The sequence below is a fragment of the Notamacropus eugenii genome, chromosome 2 (genome assembly GCF_028372415.1).
Source record: "Notamacropus eugenii isolate mMacEug1 chromosome 2, mMacEug1.pri_v2, whole genome shotgun sequence".
NCBI classification, from domain to species: domain Eukaryota; kingdom Metazoa; phylum Chordata; class Mammalia; order Diprotodontia; family Macropodidae; genus Notamacropus; species Notamacropus eugenii.
This window is the reverse complement of record NC_092873.1, coordinates 326,253,406-326,272,638: the sequence shown is the minus strand read 5'-3', so window position 1 is coordinate 326,272,638 and position 19,233 is coordinate 326,253,406. Positions and strand designations below refer to the sequence as shown.

The following is a 19,233-nucleotide window of genomic DNA, read 5'->3' as shown; positions in this document are numbered from 1 at the left end:
AAAAAGGTGGTACAAGGTCCTTCCCCATCTACTCTTATTTGAGGCACTCCTTTTAGCATTCTATTTGGGAGCACATGAAAGAACACTAACCCCAAGGATGCAGAAAAGAAACATGGAACAAGGGAAATTCTGTGTATGAGGATATGAACCATGAAAACCCCCTTTAGTCATATTAAAAAGGAGGCCTTGAGGCCTAGACTGAACAGTCCTAAATGCTTCAATGCTGATTTTAAGTACTTCTTGATTCTTTGGGAACAAGTTAATTTCAAATACCTACAGTTTCTTCCTCAAAGCCCCAAGATTATTTCTAGGAGTCTCTCCTGTTCTAGTAAACCAATAAGGATGATATGATCCTAGCAGTAGACATAATCTCCAGATGGAAGGCTTCTGGCTAGGAGGCTCATCAAATACCATCTCTTCCATGAAGCCTTTTATGAAAGATTACTGATTACTTCCCTTTTCTCATGCCATCTAGACACAAAATTCTCCCAAGTTACCCTTTGCCACTCCCCACCTATCCTCCCCAAATTCCTCATTTGACCTATCTATGACAGATGCTTTACTTTCATCCATCAATTTAACATTTGCCTTCTAAAGCACATTTCTTATAAACATGTCTGTGTCCATGTGCCTCTCTCAAATCACATGATCAAAGAAAACAGGACAGATAATAAATATCTGTGCAATAGACAGAACAGAAACAATGTATATAAAAGCAAGAAATGTCAAACGTTAGACAAGTATTGAACTTTCCTGGACTCAACTTGATTATCTCAGTAACAGAATAAGACTCAAGAACAGTAGTAGTTTAAGAGAAAACCAAAGTCTTAGCTCTTCCACAAGTGCCTTCTGAAGGCCTCAGTTCATGCATATGTAAAATAAAAGTGCTGGACTAGGTGATTTCTTAAGTTCCTATCACATTTAACCATCTAACAATTCATTCCTCTGGTCAAGAGCCTCCTCTCTGACCCCAATCAAGGTAGTCTTTTCTCACAGTCTATAAGCACTTGTTAAGTGTTTACTGTATGTGCTAATAAGCACTGTGCTATAGGGGAAGTGGAGATGGGTCAGCTGTATGTTCAAAATGATTTTTGGATGTCAAACTGTATGTAAATAAATAGGCACCTTAAATTTTCATCAATCCCCACATAAGGGCAAGAGCTTTGCTCAGGGTCAAGACAAGAAGCAACAGGGACCTGATTGTTGTGAGAGGCCTAGAGCTAAAGAAGGTACTCCCAAACCATCACTCTCAGAAAGAAAAGAGTGAGAAAGAGAAAAGAAGAGGGAAAGGGAGGGAGGAGTCAGGAGGAGGAAAAGCTAGGCTTCAAAAGCCAGAACTGAACATCACACAAAAAACCTCCACACTGCAAAAGGTTTTGAAAGAGATCAAAACATGGAGCAAAGCAAATATTTATTAAAACAAAACCACTTTTGTGACTCTTGGGCTTTGAGAGACATTGAAAAAACAAACAGGGCATTGAGTGAGGTTTATAGGAGCAGCCGCCCGGGCAGTCTATGGTTATGTTCCAAAGAAGCCTGAGCTTCTTTTTTTTTCTTTTTCCATAAAACACATCAGGCTTTGAAAAGATCTAACTTCTCTCAGTCACACACTTTGAAGACAAGTTTGAAGCAAAGAGAATTTTCCAGGTCGGAAAGTGGCACTGAGTTTGTGTGGTGATTTAGGAGAGGTCACAGGGAAAGGGAAGCCAGAATTCTGAGGGTGGGGAGAGTGGGGGATGGGAGTTATTGAGCCAGAGAAAGCTGCTAACCTACCTCATCCCTCATGTAAACACAGACTGGAGTAGATTCACACAGCTGCTCCACACACTCCCTGTAAGGAGAGGAAAAGAAAACAGCTTAGACTCTCTGAAGCTGATGTACAGAGAACACCCAGGTGCCAGTCACCATGACTCCTAGCTCAGAGGACAGCTAGAAGAGAAGCAAATGAGATCCCACAGCACCCAAAGTAGTCAATGTGGGAGGCATTACCCATGCCTCCATAGCTTAAGAAGTAAGGGAATAAGGCCACCACATACCCACCCACAATCAAAGCTGTGTTCTGAAGATATAGGACATGCAGTTTTCTCTCTCTTGCTCTTGGTTATAGCACTCATCCTTATTCAGACCAAACTTGGTTACTGCCAACACTCAAATGAGAAAGACTATTCCAATATGCAACACAGCAGAAAGAACACTGGACTAGAAATCTAGAAACCTGTGTTTTAATGTTTTCTCTGCCAGTAACTAGCTGTGGGACTTTAGATATGTCACTTAATTGCTCCAAGACTTAGTGATTTATCTGTAAAATGACAGAGGACTTCTAGAAAAGAGAATTCTGCAGTGACCCAAACTGAATGACTACACTGTCAGTTACTATACAGGGAAAAGTAGTTCAAGGAATGCCTCTCCACTCTCCAGGCAGTCAAAGAGAGAAAAAAGGCCCCATATACACAAAACGATGGGAGAATTGCTTCAATGTGAAAACAAAGGAGAAAAAGGATCTAATAAGACAAACGGGAATCCTAACTTGTGTCAGAAGGATGGAGGATAGAAAATATTACACAAGATAAAGGGAAGAAGGACCAATGAATAGTTGGAGCTAAGTAACAGATAATATGCTCTTTACATAGGAGAGCACTGAATCCTTTAAGGAAGGTGCAACTACTATCACTTAAGATATCAATCAATAAGGTTAAGAAGAAGAAATAAAAAATGGGTACCTGATGATGACTCAATGCTGAGAGGTACTAAGGCATGTTGTCTTCCATGGGCATGGATACAGGACATGATAAAGGACATTCCAGAACTCAGCAAATTTAATGAGTACCTACTTTTGATGATTTACATGGGCACGAATGCCAGAAGGAACCTAACAGGTACTGCTAATGATTACAAAGTCTTGAACAAAAAATGTTAAGAGCTCAAAGTACAAGTGCTGTTTTTAATCACTTGGACCAATTAAAGCAAAGACTTCAGAAGAGACACACAGGTTTCTAAAGTGAAGAGACAGTTTTAAAGAAAGGCAACTGAGAGTGGGATTTATATTCCTGAATAATCACCATTTAAAATACTGAAATGAAATGTTCTTGGACATGAAGTGCACCGAACTAGGGCTATTACAAAAAACAAACAAATCACAATACATTCACAATACCATCACAATACATTCAGTCTCTGGTTGAGCAGATCTAATCAAAAGAGATCTAAACTGAAAAGGAAAAGAAAACCAAGTAATCTCACAAAAGTAGATACCACAGTAAATAACTACAATATAGGAAAAATGGTAGCAGCAGAGACACCTAGACTTCACAGAATGTAAAAATCTAAAAAAGGACCTTGCAATAAAATCCTTAGACAGTTACAGAATAAGTAACAAGTGCTTCAGACATTTATTAGCTTTGTGACCCTGGGCAAGTTATATCTGTTGGCTTTAATAAAGTAGAAGAAGGAAACAGCAAACCACTCAAACATCTTTGTCAAGAAAACCTCATAGACAGTATGATCACAAAGAACTGAACATGACTGAACAACAACAAAGTGAACTTCAGATCCTGAGAAAGGACAATTTGACTATAATAAAATTTAATGGAATGGGACTCATTCCGCTAATATGGCTTAGTTAAGGGGGAAAAATGATAATTTTTGTTTTGGTTTTTTTAAAGAATGAGATGAAGACAGACAATTGTAGAACCAGAGGGGTGAAGCATCATGGACAGTATTTGCATGACAATCAATGGAGGCAAACTCTAAAGTGACTGTCATTGGCATCTGCTACTGTTTTCTTGGATAGAAATTGGATATAAAATAGATGAGGAGTTCAGAAAACAGATCACAAACTTCACCCAGAAACATGAGTGACAAAAGAGAGCACCTAAAAATTTCTTTTAGTTTGACTTAATCATTTTCATCTTTCTAAAGGTAAAAAAATGAAAGCTTTTTATTCCAGATTCCATTCTCACCATCAAAGAGGAATTGGTCAATAAAGTGGAAATTATGGGAATCTTGGAACTAAACAACTTCTACATCTAAGAGTTTTATGACAGAGAATTTGGACAAGCAGCACTCATAGGACTCAGAGGAAGGATAGATAGAATCCCACTCAACAGGAGAAGTCAGTCAAGAAGAGATGGGTAACAAATGTTAAGAATAAAATTCTGAAAACACAAAAAGAAACAACCCAAAGAGAAAGAAAAAGAGTAGATCTATATGAACTGACAGGAAACTTATCAACAAACCAGAATTTTTAAATTGTACATACAGAAAGTGGAAGCAAAGGCAGGCAAAGCATGTCCTGTAAGACTAGCATCAGGGATAATAATCTTAGAATGAGGTAAAGCTAACAATAAATACTATGAACAGCGCCCCCCCACCCCAAAAGGGTATTTTTTTCTTAGCTACATTGGCAAAAAAGAATCAAAGAAAGCAGAGAAGTACTGTTCAGGACGGATAGCGCAAATAACGAATGATGGAAAAAAGATGGAACTACTCAACTTTCAGCTTCTGTTTTCTCTGCCAAGAACAACCTTTGGGCTAGAAGGGTTACAGAGAAATGGCTAATATGAAATTGATAAGTAAAAAGATATAATAAGAGTACTTAGGAATTTTTGTTGAGTTAAAAATCACTTGCTGTGCCTACATTATCAGATTTTTACAATATTCTGGTTAGTTTTTACCAAAGTTTTTTTCTCCTATTTTATTCTTTGTCACAAGGGATGATTCAAATATAGACAATGTAAAAACAAACTATTATCAATAAAAAAAATGTTCAATTACCTGCATCAGCCAAATTACAACCCAGGTCTGAAAAATTGAAGGATATGCCTATTGAGCCATTATGTTTTGGAGATTTTTTGGAGAATCATGGAGAGGTGTTGCTGGACAAGAGAAAGGTAAATTTCATTCCTGATTTTCAAAAAAAAAAAGACAGAAAAAGTGGGGTATGCAAAATATAGTGAGTGAAAGGAGTCAAGATAGTGAGAGGAGTCAAAACAGCAGAGATGAAACATTTTTGCCTCTCTCAATACATGTTCTCTACAACAACCTAGCCAGACTGAATTCTGATCGGGAAAGCCAAGAAAAAGTCACAGTGAATCATTTTTCTGGCCCAGAGCAGCTTAGGAAGACAGAGAAGTCTATGGACTCTGAAGGAAGCTACCCAGGACCTGCAACACTGGCAGCAGCAACACGACTAGGAGCATTCCAGTGCCCAGGGACCAAAAGAGAAGCAAGATAGAGCACCACACTAGAAAGCACTGTGCAGAAAGAGATCCCAGGTGATTCTTGAACTAGCACTGAAAGAAGGAATGAGTGCCATTTGGCAGTCATATCAGCCATTCTTGGTTCTTGGTTACAGATTCCATGTGAAGTAGAAGCTATAAATGAGCATGAGGTTTAAAATGAATAGTGAGCAAACACACACTAAAAATTCCAGAAACTTAGCTGTGTGGTTATGAGCACAGAAGCCTGAGCACCAATTCCATTCTGACATTTAGCCCAGCATATGAGCCTGCAGTGGAAAAACCTGGAAATTGAAGAGACGCCCAGGAATTAAGGAATGGCTAAACAAGTTGTGGTCTATGAATGTGATAGAATACCACTGTGCTATAAGAAATGATGGTTTGGTTTTTTTTCTTTTTTAGAAAAACCTGGGAAGACTTATATGAACTGATACAACATGAAATGAGCAGAACCAAGAAACATGTACACAGTATAAACAATACTGTAAAGATAATCAATTGTGGAAGACTTAGCAATTTGGATCAATGCAATGATCCCCCCCAAATTCCAAAAGACTCACTATAAAAAATGCTATCCACTTCCAAATAGAGAACCGATGGACGCTGAGTATAAACTGAAGCATATTTTTTTTTCTCTTTATTTTTCTTCCTTTTTATTTTCACAACATGCCTAATGAGGAAATGTTTTGTATGACTTCATATGTATAGCAGGCATTGTATTTTTTGCCCTCTCAATGGGTGAGAGAAACGGTTGGATGGGAGAGAATTTAGTACTGAAAACAAAAATAAAATAAATCTACAATAATTTTTTTAAAAAGATAAGAAAGAACAAAAATGTTTTTTAAAACCAAATAAGGGTGGTGGAGGAAAAAATGGGAAAAGAAATGACAAGTATCAAATTTAAAAAGAAAAACTTGCTAAAAGAAGTACAAAACCTTACTGAAGAAAATAACTCCTTAAAAATTAGAACTGGTCATATGAAAGTTAAAAACTCTATGAAATATCAAGAAATCATAAAATGTGGTCAAAATGAAAGAAAAAAGAAGAAAATATTAAATATCAAATGAGAAAAAATTGATGTGGAAAATAGATCAAGAGATAATTTAAATATCTCTAGACTATCTGAAAGTCATGAACAAAAAAAAAGGCAAGATATCATATTTTAAGTAATTATAAAGGAAAACTGTCCATATATATTAGAACTAGAAGGCAAAGTAGAAACTGAAAGAATATACTGGTGACTTCATGAAGGAGACCCCAAAATGAAAACTTCCAGGAAGTTTTCCTATAGTAAAAATCCAAAACTCCTAGGTCAAGGAGAAAATAGTGTAGGGGGAAAAAAAAGAATTTAAATACCACAGAACCTCAGTCAGGATCACACAAGTTTTAAAAGTCAAAATCATATAGGAAAAGAAGGCTAAGAATATAATATTCCAAAAGACAGGGTATCTAGGATTATAACCAAGAATACCCAGAAAAATTAATGCTAATAATAGTGCAAGAGGAAAAATGAATATTTAATGAAATAGAGAAGCTTTTAAGCATTTCTGATGAAAAGACCAGAGCTGAACAGAAAATCTGACATTCAAACACAGGACTCAAGAAACATAAAAATATGAGTGAGAAATCATAAGGGACTAAAAAAAAGGTTAAAATGTTTGCATTATTATATGGAGAGATGTGCTTGCGTAGGATTTTATTATGTTTGCATGATTTCAAAAGAAGAATGGAAGACTGTGGAAAAGAAATGGAGTGGGGGAAGAGTTAAGAGAAGGGAGGTATAAGAGTGAGGGAAAATAAAGTGAAGCAGTAGTTAGAAACAAGACAGACTCTTAAAGAGGGGAAATAAGAGGGTAAAAAAAGAGAAGGATAAGTATAAGAGAATAGGATAGAAGGAAATACACAGTTCGCAATCATAACTGCAAATAAATGTGAATGGGATAACCTCACCCATAAAATGGAAGAGGATAACAGAATAGATTAGAAACCAGAATCCAACAACATTGTTTATAAGAAACACACTTGAAATAGAAAGACACCCAGAGTTAAAATAAGGGATGGGGTAGAATCTATTATGCTTCACTTGAATTAAACAAAGCACAAGTGGCAATCATGATCTCAAAAGTAAAAGCATAAAAAAGCCCTAACTAAAGTCCTAAGTAGGGAAACTATATTTTACTAAAAGGTACCATATGCAATGAATTATACACTCAACTGAACATAAATGCACTGAATGGCAGAGCATTTAAATTCTTAAAAGCTAATGAGTTACAGGAGGAAAAAATAACACTATCAATAGAGAGGGACCTCAATTATCCCCTCTCAGACCGAGATAAATCTAATCATAAAATAAACAAGAAAGGAGATTAATAGAGTTAAAATTAACTGAAAACTAAATAATTTAATCCTAAAGAATAAGTGGGTAAAAAAACCCAAATCATACAAACAATAGTTTCATTAAAGATGATGAGACAAAATACCAAATTTTGTGGGATAAAGCAAAAGCAGTATTTAGAGGAAAAATTATTCTTTCTAAACACTTACATCAAGATCAATATCAAAAATAAAATCAACAAATCAGGAATGCAACTAAAAAAATTAAAAACCAACAAATTAAAAATCCCCAGCTAAACACACACAAAAAAGGAGAAACCAACAAAATTAAAACTTAAAAAAAAATTGATCTAATAAATAAAACTGAGAGCTGTTTTTTAAAGAAAAAAACAATAAAATAGATAAACCACTAGTTAATTTGATTTTCTTTTAACAAAGAAAACCAAATTACCAGTATCAAAAATGATAAAAATGAATTTACAATCCATAAAGATGAAATAAAAGCAATTATCAGGAGCTATTTTACCCAACTATAAGCCAATAAAGCTGACAATCTTAATGAAATGGATGAATATTTTTACAAAACACAAACTGCCCAGAATTTCAGGGATGGGGAACTTGTGGCCTCAAGGTCTCAGCCCAGATTACAACAATATACAATAAACATCATATACTATAATCAGGCTGGATTAATACCAGAAATGAAGGGTTGGTTCAATATTAGAATTCAATAATAGCATAACTAACCATATTAACAACAAAACAACAAAAAATTATGATTATTTCAACAGATGTAGAAAAAAGCTTTAGAGAAAATACAACACTCATTCCTATTAAAAACACTAGAAAGCATAGGAATAAGTGAAGTTTTCCTTAAAATGATAAGTAATACTTGTCTAAAACCAAGAGTAAGAATTCTTTATAATGGGGATAAGCAAAAAGCCATTCCAATAAGATCAGGGATGAAGCAAGTATTTCCATTATCATCATTACTATTTCATATTGTACTAGAAATGCTAGCTATAGAATATAGGACAAGGACATTGAAGGAATAAATGTAGGAAATGAGGAAAAAAACTATCATTCTTTGCAGAGGACAGGATAGTTTACTTAAAGAATCCTAGAGAGTCAACTAAAAATCTAAATGAAAGAATTAACTTCAGCAAAATTGTAATATATAAAATAAACTCACACAAATCAACAGCATTTCTGTACATTAACAACAAAGCCTAATAGGAAGATCTAGACAGAGAAATTCCATTCAAAGTAACTATAGACAGTATAAAATATTTGGGAGTTTACCTGCTAAGACACATATAAGAATTGTAGAACAAATACAAAATACTCTTTGCACAAATAAAGACAGATTCAAATAATTGGAGAAACACTCACTTTTCATGGGCAGATTAAGTTTTAACAAAAATGATAATGCTACCTAAATTATTTACTCATTCAGAGCCAAACCAATCAAATTACCAAATGACTACTTCAGAGAGTTAAAAAAAATAATAAATTTCATCTGCAGGAACAAAAGGTCAAGAATATCCCGGAATTCAATGGGAAAAAAGAAGGAAGGGAGACTAGTGCAAACTATACTACAAAGTTGTATTTATCAAAACAATTTGGTACTGAATAAGAAACAGAGAGACTGATCAGTGGAGCAGTTTAAGTACATGATATACAGTTGCAAATGAGCACAGTAATCTAGAGTTTTATAAACCTAAATCCAGCTACTGAGGCAAGAACTCACTACTTGGTAACAACTGTTGAGAAAAGTGGTGAAAACTAGACACAGACTAATGCCATATATCAACATAAGCCCCAAATGGGCACATAATTTTAAACATAAAGGGTAATATAAACAAAACTGAGAAGTTTACTTATTCTAAATTACCTATCAGCTATAAGGAGAAGAGAACATGACCAAATAAAAGATAAGATAGCTTCACAGAAGGTAAAATGGATAATTTTGATTACATAAAATGCAAAAGTTTTAGCAATAATAAAGCCAATGCAGCTAAAATTAGAAGGAGGACACTATGGGAAAAAATCATTTCAACAAGTTTCTCTGATAAAGGATTCATTTCTCAAATACATAGGGAATTGAGTTAAGAATAAAAGTAATCCCCGAATTAATAAATGGTCAAAAAATATAAATAAACAGTTTTTAGAGAAAGAAATACAAGATATCAATAGTCATAAAAAAACTATCTTTGCTGTTCAGTTGCTTTCAATTGTATCCAACTCTTCATGACCCCATTTGGGGTTTTCCTGGCAAAGATACTGGAACAGTTTGCCATTTCCTACTCCAGCTCATTTTACAGATGAAGAAACCATGGCAGACAAGGTTAAGTGAGTTGTCCAGGGTCACACAGTTAGTATCTGAGGACAGATTTTAACTAAGAATATGAGTTTTCCTGACTCCAGGCCTGGCACTCTATTCACTGTGCCCAAAATGGTCTAAACCATTAGCAATTAGAGAAATGCAAATTAAAACAACTTTGAAGTATAAGACACACCCATCACATTGGCTAAAATGACAAAAAAGAAAACCGATAACTGCTAGATGGCGAATGGAAAATAAGTATACCAATCCACAGCTGATGAAATTGCAAACTAGCCCAGCCATTCTGTAAAGTCATTTGGAACTATGCTCAAAAAACTATTACCCTGTACATAGGTAGTAGTAGTAGTAACCTAAAGAGATCAAAAAATAAGGAAAAGAGTCTGTATATACAAAAACTGAGGGAATGCCCATCAAGTGAGGTGTAGCTGGACAAGTTATATGATAGAAAACTATTTGTGCTATGAGAAATGATGCAGGGGATCAGTTCAGAAAAACATGGGAAGACTTGTACGAATTGATATAAAGTGAAGTGAGCAGAAGCAAAACAATGTATATAGTAAGAGTAATACTGTAAAGATAATTAACTCTAATTAACACAACACACCACAATTCCAAATGACTAACAAAGAAACATGCCATCCACCTCCAGAAAGAAAAGTGATGAATTCATAGTACAATCTGAAGCATATTTTACCCTGTTTCTTTCTTTTCTCCCCTAAAATATGGCTAATATGGAAATTTGATGTGTGTGTATGTATATGTGTGATATGTTTCATTTTTTCTTGCTTTTTCAACAGATGGGATAGGAGGAAGGGGGAGGGAGAGAATTTGGAACTGAAAATAAAGTAAATCTTAAAAACTATAGTAAACTTGACTTTTGATTGCTGGCAAAATTCTAAAACATGTGATGGTTAGTGAACATCTAGAATAGGAAGCAATGGCTTCAAAGAATACATATAGCTTCCTCAAGAAAAAACCACATCAGACTAACCTCATTACCATTACCTGCCAGTCCAGTGACCCTATTAACCTGTATTTTAAGTAAAGTGTTTGGCAATCTCTCATTCCAACTTCTAAAAATAAAAACAAAGAAGGATTTATCAAATGCCTCCATGTGCTAAGTGCTATGTTAGGACCATGCACTCTTGATCTCACCTTATTTTCTACAAAATATTGTTCCCACTACCATCCCTACTCACTCTAAACTTCAATCTTTCTCTAAGTACTGCTTCCGTTCTTGCTGCCTACAAAAATGTTCATATCTACCATTCTAGTTAGCAATATTTCTCCTCTCCACCTCAGCTAAATTTCAAGAAAAAGCCATGTATCTACATATATCTAGCTAAAGTAGGTGTACCTACGTCCTCTCACTTTGTTTTAAAGCATCCTAGCTTCCAACCTCATTATTCAACTGAAAGTGCTCTCTCCAAAATTATCTATGATCTCTGAACTACTAAATCCAATGGCTTTTTCTCCAATGTCATCCATCTTAACCTCTCTCCAGATAGTGTTGATCACTTTCTCCTCCTGGATACACACTACTATGTGGGGTTTCTTGACTCTTCTCTTGGTCCTTCTCCTATCATCTGAGTACCACTTGGTCTCCTATGCTAGATCAACATCCATTTCATTACTACCTAAATATAGGTATCCCTCAAAGGCACTATCTCAGGTTTTCCTCTTTTCTCTCTATATTATCTCTTGTGGTAATCTCATTAACATTTCTATGAAGATGATTTCTGGATCTATGTGTACAGCTCAAGTCTTTGTTCTGAGCTCCAAATCCACATCACCAAGGGCCTAGGGACTGGATGTCCCATAGATACCTCAGCTTAATCCAAAACAGAATTCACTTTCCTATCCCTAACACTAATTGCAGCCCAGAGCACCACCACCCAGCCACTCAGGTTTGTCACCTTTTTTCTTCTCATTCTCTCAATCCATATATGCAATAAGTTGCCAAATCTTGTCATTCTCCCTCCTCAACATCTTTTGTATATGACCCCTTTTATCCACTGACATAACTATTAACCATTTCAGCTCTGCACTACCTCTTAACCTAAGACTATTAAAAAGCCTTCTTAGTTATTTCCCTGTCTCAAATCTTTCCCCACTCCAACCCATCCTCCAAATAGCTGCCAAAGTGACACCTTAAATTCCACCTTCTGTGGAAGGTCTATCCTAGTACCCCCAAGCTGCAAGTCACTTCCCCTTTAAGGTCACCTTCCACCTCTCCTCTTGCAATTCTTTTTACTTTTTCTTTGTATTCCCAGTGTTTAGCACAGTGTGGCATATATTAAGAGCTTAATAAATGCTTACTAACCAACTGCTTAAAGGAAAATAAAGACAAAAGGGAAACAGCCCCTGCCTTCAAGGAATTTAAATTCTATGGGGGAAAATAACATGTACACATTCAAATACACATAAAATACATAGAAGAGAAATTCAAATAATGGGGATTAGGAGAACAACCACAGTTAGATAGGAAAAGGCCTCAGGCAGGAGATGGCACATGAGTTCAGTTTTCAAGGAAACAAGAGACTAAGAGGAAAAGGTAAGGAGGCAATGCAAAAGTTAAATGTTTGACAAATATGCAGAAAAGGAAAAGTCAAGACAAAATCCTGTGAAAAACAGAGAGGGGAAGGAGAGGGAAAGAGGGAGGGAGAAAGAGATAGAGAGAAAGAAAGCAAGAGAAAAAGGCAGAAGGAGGGGGAAAGAAGGAGAGGGAGAGAGAGAAAAAAATTAACTTTGACAGAGAGAGAATTAGGAAAAGCTCCTGGAGGAAGGAGTGAGATATCTGAGATGGTCAAGGAAGGAAGGAAGGCACCTTAACAAAAAGAAATGCAGAAGGGGAGCCTATTTGAAACTTGGTACTTGTCAGGAGGACAGAGGCACCTAAGCAAATCATGAAAATGAGAGCACATGATGAGAACAAGGGATGCAGAGTTCTTCAATTTGGAAGGCAATGAGACACCACTGAAAATGCCTTAAAAAGGTTATCAAGGCACTGGTTTGAAGAAAAAACTGCAGAAAAGGGTAGACTGGAGACAAGAAAACTGCTTAGGAGGCTATTTTAAAACAGTCTGAGAAGAGATGTATTAGCAACGTAACTAAGGTTGCACTGGAAGACTAACTGGGAAAGCAGAATGGACAGGACATGGTACCTGACTGGATCTGTGAGGTGAGAGAGGAATCAAAAACAATTCAGAGCCTTGACTGGATTATTCCATATCAAAGCTTACTATTGCTGACTGAACAAAGCAAACTTATTTTCCTCATTTAAAAAACAACTGGAGAACCAGGAGAACTTTGTACATAGCAACAACCACAGTGTGTGAGGAATTTTTCTGGTAGACTTACCACTTCAATGCAATGCAAGGACTTAAATTTCCAATGGACTCTTGAGGCAAAACGCCTTCCACGTTCAGAGAAAGAACTATGGAACTGGATCGCAGATAGAAGCAGACATTTTCTTTTGTATTATGTTTTGTTTCGTTTTATGGTTTCTCCTACTCATTTTAATTCTTCTATTCAACATGTATTTAATAGGACTGTATGTGTAGAACCTATACAAGATTATACTCCATCTCAGGGCGGGGGGGGGGGGGAAGGAGGGGAAAAAAATCTAAGATTTGTGGAAGTGATTGTCAAACACTGAAAACAAATAAAATAATGAAATTTTAAAAAAAAACAACTGGACAAGAGGCACGAACAAATTTTACAGGGAACAGTCAGGGGCTGTGTACTAAAATGATTATGAAAGTGGAAGGGAAAAATGAGGGTAAGAAATGAAGAGGAAGTCACTCAAAATTGTCCCATGCTAGGTAAAGATGAAAGACAACATTCTGACAAAAGTATCCAATGATTCCTAATTAATATTACTATTTACCAATACTAATACACTCATTTTCCCCTTAATCTTCTTTCTTTGCTACTCCACCAACAATCAGAAAAATATAATATTACAGTTAGGCAAAGATATGGGTTAAAGATAAATAGGTAGATTCAGAACTGGTTGAATGGTCAGACTGAAAGAGTAATCATAACTGGTTCAAAGGGTTCTAGTAAGTACTCAAGGAAACTATGTACTTGGCCCTATGTTATTTAACATTTTTATCAATGATATAACAAAGATATGGAGATATACCTGCCAAATTTGCAGATGACACAAATCTAGGAGGAATACCTCAGATGTGAGATGACAGATTCCAAATTATCACAACAGGCTAGAACAGGGGGCTGAACCTAATAATATGAAATTTTTAGGGAATAATGTTTCTATTCCAAGTGTAACTAGGACAAGTATAATAATGGGGAAAGTCATAGATAGAAAGCAATTTCCTTGAAAAAGATCTAAAGGTTTTAGTAAACCAGTAGCTCAATACAGGGATAGCTAGGTGGTAGAGTGGATAGAATGCAGGACTTGGGGTCAGGAAGACTCATCTTCCCAAGTTTAAATCTGTCCTCAAACACTTATTAGCTATGTGATCCTGGGCAAGTCACTTAACCCTGTTTGCTTCAGGTCCTCATCTGTAAAATGAGCTGAAGAAAGAATGGCAAATTACTCCAGTACTGCTGCCAAGAAAACCCCAAGTCTGGGGTCACAAAGAGTCAGAAATGACTGAAACAACTGAACTACAACAAAGCTCAATACAAGTCAACTATATGATCTGGCATCCCCAAAAGCTAATGTTTTAATCTGAAACTAAATTTAGAGGCATACTGTTCTGCTGTAATCTCTGTACATCTACAACATTCAGTGCTGGGCACCACATTTTAATAGTATATTGAAGAATATCCAGAAAAAGGTGACCAAATTAGTGAAAGGCCTCAGAATCAAACCATGAAGATCTTTTGAAGGAACTAGTGATGTTTATCTTGAAAAGAAGAGAAAACTTTGGACAGAAATGCTGTCTTCAAGTATTTGAAGAGCTATCCTGTAAAAGAGGGATTAGGACCCCTGCTTGACTCCAGAAGGCAGAACTTGGAAATAATAGGTAGAGGTTGTAGAGAGGCAAATTAGGCTTGATACAAAGAAAAGCTTCCTAACAACTGAAGCTCCCTCAAATTAGAATAGATTGCCTTGAGCAGTAGTATATTTGCTCACAAGCAAAGCCTTGAATGAGTGTATACTCTGGAATGGATTCTTAATCAGTCTGAGGTTCAAGTAGATGTCTGGTCATTTTCAATTCTCACCTTTTTTTTTTTTTATTCTGACAAGATAGTCACTAAGGTCTCTGTAGCACTAACATTCTCAGTCTAAGACTACATGATCCATTTCTTAGTGGTCCAAAACACTAACCAAATGTACAAGGTTAGCTTGACTCCCAGCATGTGCTTTTGGGCAGACATCGTGGCTTATCAAGAGCCATTCTCTATATGGAATGTGCTTCCCCTAACATAACGTCCTACAAGCAAGGCTGTTCTCTAGATGTAAGGAATAAAGGATTGATGACAATCTAAAACATTACTGGGCACCTCAAGAGCCCACAAAAAACTCAGATTTTGAGTTCTAATCCTAGTATCAACAACTCTCTTTAAGTGTAGAAAACATTCTATGATACTTCAAAATACACCAATTCGATCTTGCTAATAACTCAGATCTTTCCACTTGTTGTACTGACACAAAAGCAATAAAAATATTAGATGGAAGCACCCCCTAAACTATATTTCCCCTTTTTTATTGATATTCTGGCGTAACCTTGGCCTACTTTGGCGAGGCACAAAGGGCCTATGAGGTCATGTTAATTTGCAAAACTGGCACCAAAATAAGAACACCCACATCTAATTCTGCACCAAAATTCTTTATGAATAACAAGCCTCCACTTTAAAGTGCTGTATAAATGTGAGCTATTATTACTATTATTATGGGAAAAAGTATAATAGAACAAATTAGAGTCTGGAATTGTTTAAATGAGATTCCAGGAAGCAAATAATTGTTTCACTAAGTATATTTTGAATACCTACTATGTAGAAGACAGTAAAAAATAAATCATGACATGGTCCCCTGTCCTCAAGGAGCTTATAATTTAGTTGAAGAGACAAGACTTACAAAAACAAAACAATGAGAAGATCTAATAATTAGGTTCTAGGGAAATAAAGAAATAGAAATACAGGTATTTCAAAAAAGGATCAGGCAGATTTGTAGACCTACTAGATTAAGAATTTTTTTTTTAAATCAGGGCTAATAATGATGTGAAATTCAGATGGAAATCATAAGTCAAGAAAAGAAACAAGAAAATAGAGTGAAGAAAACCTAGAGACCTCAATACGTTTCTGTTTCTCATACCATGGAGAAACTTCATTACAAGACAAATGAAACAAAAGGAAAGAAAATAGAGCAGTTTTCACTACATACTGCTAGATATATACCCCCAAAGAAGCCAATGGCAAAAAGGTCCCAAACACACAAAATATTTAGCATTTTCTATGGTAGCAAAGAACTAAAAACAAAGACGTTCATCAATGCAGAATGACCAAACTATGGGACATGAACGTATTGCCATATTATTGCATTGTAAGAAACAATAAATACGACATACAGAGAAACATGGGAGACTTATATGAACTTCCACAAAGTAAGCAAAATCAAGAAAGCAATATATAAACCAGTATAAATGAAAAGAACAACAAATCAAAACTGAATGCTATGAAATTATGAAACTATGATAACCAAACAGCTTAGCCCCAAAGAAGGAACATGCACTTCCCATCCCTTTTTGCAAGAAAGATAGGGGGAGAGTATGGATATGGAACACTGAACTGACTGTTGGATACTGTTGATGTTTTGCCAAGCTTTTTTTTTCTTTTTTATTCACTGTTATAAAAGATAACTTGGAAAGGAAAGGGAAAAAAAAGTGTAGGTAATGCAAAAGCAACCAATAAAGTTTGGGGTTTTTTTTAAAGCAAATATAACCATATTGGGGATGCAGAGACCTTAACAGATCATCTTACTCTAATCCCCTACCTTCAGAAACACAACCCTAAACTAGGCTGAGAATATATCCTACTTAAAGATGACCAGCGGAAATTCTAACATCTCTCTCAGTAAAACTGTCCCAAATAGAAAAAATTCATATAAGTTTCTCTCCTAGGAGTAACCCTATCTAAGGGCTATTTATTCCTATGAAATTCTTCCCTCCTACAGATGGATCTTTCCCCTCTATAGATTCCACAGAAATATACTCATAATAACCTTGTAAACTACACTATTTTGAATAAGTACAACAGGAATTTACAAAGACATCTTTTCTGCCCTCCCCTTGCCCCCAAAACAAAAGGTTATTGCCCAAATCATACTTCAGGCGACATAGGAAAAGATAGCAAGGAAGGCAGAAAAGATCCAGGTTGAGGGTGAAGTAAAAAGTGCCATGTGGAAGAGATAGAAAAGGGATTTATTAAGCAATTCCCAAGGTCTTGGAAGAAAAATTGAAAAGAAATTTGATAGGCATGGGTAACAAAATAGCCAGTATGGCAATGGGAGAGGACAATAAATAATGAGTTAGCCTAAAAAAGATGACAAGTATATGTACAAGGTAAAGGCCCTAGAACACAACCAAACAAGTAGCAATTAAGGACAAAGAGCCTTTACCTTGTTCGAATGCATCTTTTTATTTCCCTACAATTTACCCAAAAAGAGGTTAAACCTTCAGCTTATCACACACAACTTACCTTCTTATTCCATAATCACTACATTAACACAGAATCCATTAAGAGCTACGCTGGACTGAGAGCAGGTTTCATCTGGGATGAACCTCTCCCTGAGACCATACCAGAACACTTGCCTAATCCCTGGTAGAGGCCTGCTACTGGACAACCTCAATCTATTATTACTTCCTTTATTTATTACCCCTTTCCTGAAATATTACAAAGAAGAGAGCAAGGGCTATTCAGTCATATCACATTTCCATTGTCCTTTGAGCCAAACAGTTTCTGGAAAGCTAGTCAGCTCTTTGCCCACTCCATTGTTCACATTTTCTCACAGTCGTTGCCATCAAATCTAGTGAAGCAAGTTCGCTCTTAGATCTCTGCTCTCAAAGGCAGAGAGTCCTGGACCTGAGATAGCATCCAGGACATCAAACTACCAGGTTATAAAGCTAGCCAGCTCACAGTGAAGTAGTCATTCAAATCTTGGGCAACAAGGCAGCATCCTGCTGTGATAGGATTAGTATTGTCAAACTTTGTTTCTCTGAGTTCACTGAATGTGAGGTATGTACTCTTCCTCATTACCAAAGAACAAAAGATCTGTCTGACCCACCTATTGTGACACACCAGGAATCCAGGTTTCACCAAAAGAAAACAAGACCATGGGGGAAATCAGGGCAGCCTGGACAGAGACCAACCAATTTCATCTAACTTTCCTTCAAAGCCAAGCAGCTAAAAGATCAGAAGGTAGGGTGAAGTAATCCCAGTCAAGGTAGATAAAAGTCACAAGGAAATAGATTCCCTAGGTAAGGAAGAAGTGTTTAAGAACTAAAATGAAGAATTTAGGCCTCCTCTACATACAAAGAGCTTCATGCCAAATGAACTGAAAAAACTGGTTATCCCCAAACCAGTCACTCTACTACATCACCTCTAAATCCAGTCAAAGTCTTGAGATTTCAGGCTGAAACACTAGAATTCCTGGGAAGGAAATCATTCTAAAACCAAACAACATTGCATACTCTCTCTCTCATGATCCTTCCCATGAGAGGGACTTCAATCCATCTCTGGGAACTACAAATCACAAACAGAAAAAAGAGAGAGAAAAACAAACAAGAGATCCTTAATGGCCTTGTTTTCCTCCCTGAGCCCACTGTCTTCCCTGAGCCCTCCCTCTTTCGTGATAATACATTACATGCGCCTTCCGAGGCTGTCCGGCACATCAAACGCCCAGCACTAGCTTTGATGTGTGGCTCCTCCAAAGGGAAATGGCAGGCAGATTAGATTCCCTCATGTTGGGATCTGAGAGGGCCTGTAAACATCTTGTGTGTGAGGACTGCAGCACGCTGAGGGGAGGAGCAGCTTGCAATCGCTTCCAGACCTTCTGCAGTCCCAATTAGCAGAGATCTCCCTTCAGAGGACAGTGGGGACCCGGGGGGGAAATTCCAGTGGATTTAGGAGACTTCCCCTCACGCACTAAGAAGAACCATAATGCTTCCTCTGCACAACCTTTCCCAAAAAGTCCTAAACATCTCAAGCAGAAAAGAGGCTTGTGGCTTGTGGAGAAGACCCAGCAACCAGGGTTCATATCCAATAGGCATGAACCTTATGACAAAACAGAGCTATCTAGATGGACTATGAGAAACTGCATCATAGCAATGAATACCTAAGCCA

The 19,233-nt window shown here is 36.5% G+C and overlaps 1 protein-coding gene across 13 annotated transcripts in view; it reads right to left on the bottom strand.

The window, feature by feature from the left end:
- ASPSCR1 (ASPSCR1 tether for SLC2A4, UBX domain containing) overlaps positions 1-19,233 on the bottom strand; it is a 132,877-nt gene that overhangs the window by 87,357 nt on the left and 26,287 nt on the right. For all 13 annotated transcript variants that reach the window (XR_011975004.1, XR_011975007.1, XR_011975011.1 and 10 more), the window contains one exon: positions 1,774-1,831. Coding sequence is in view for 5 of the 13 variants with exons in the window: in XM_072645379.1 (XP_072501480.1) it covers positions 1,774-1,831 (58 nt within the window). In the remaining 8 variants the exon portion in view is untranslated. The remainder of the gene's footprint in view (positions 1-1,773; positions 1,832-19,233) is intronic.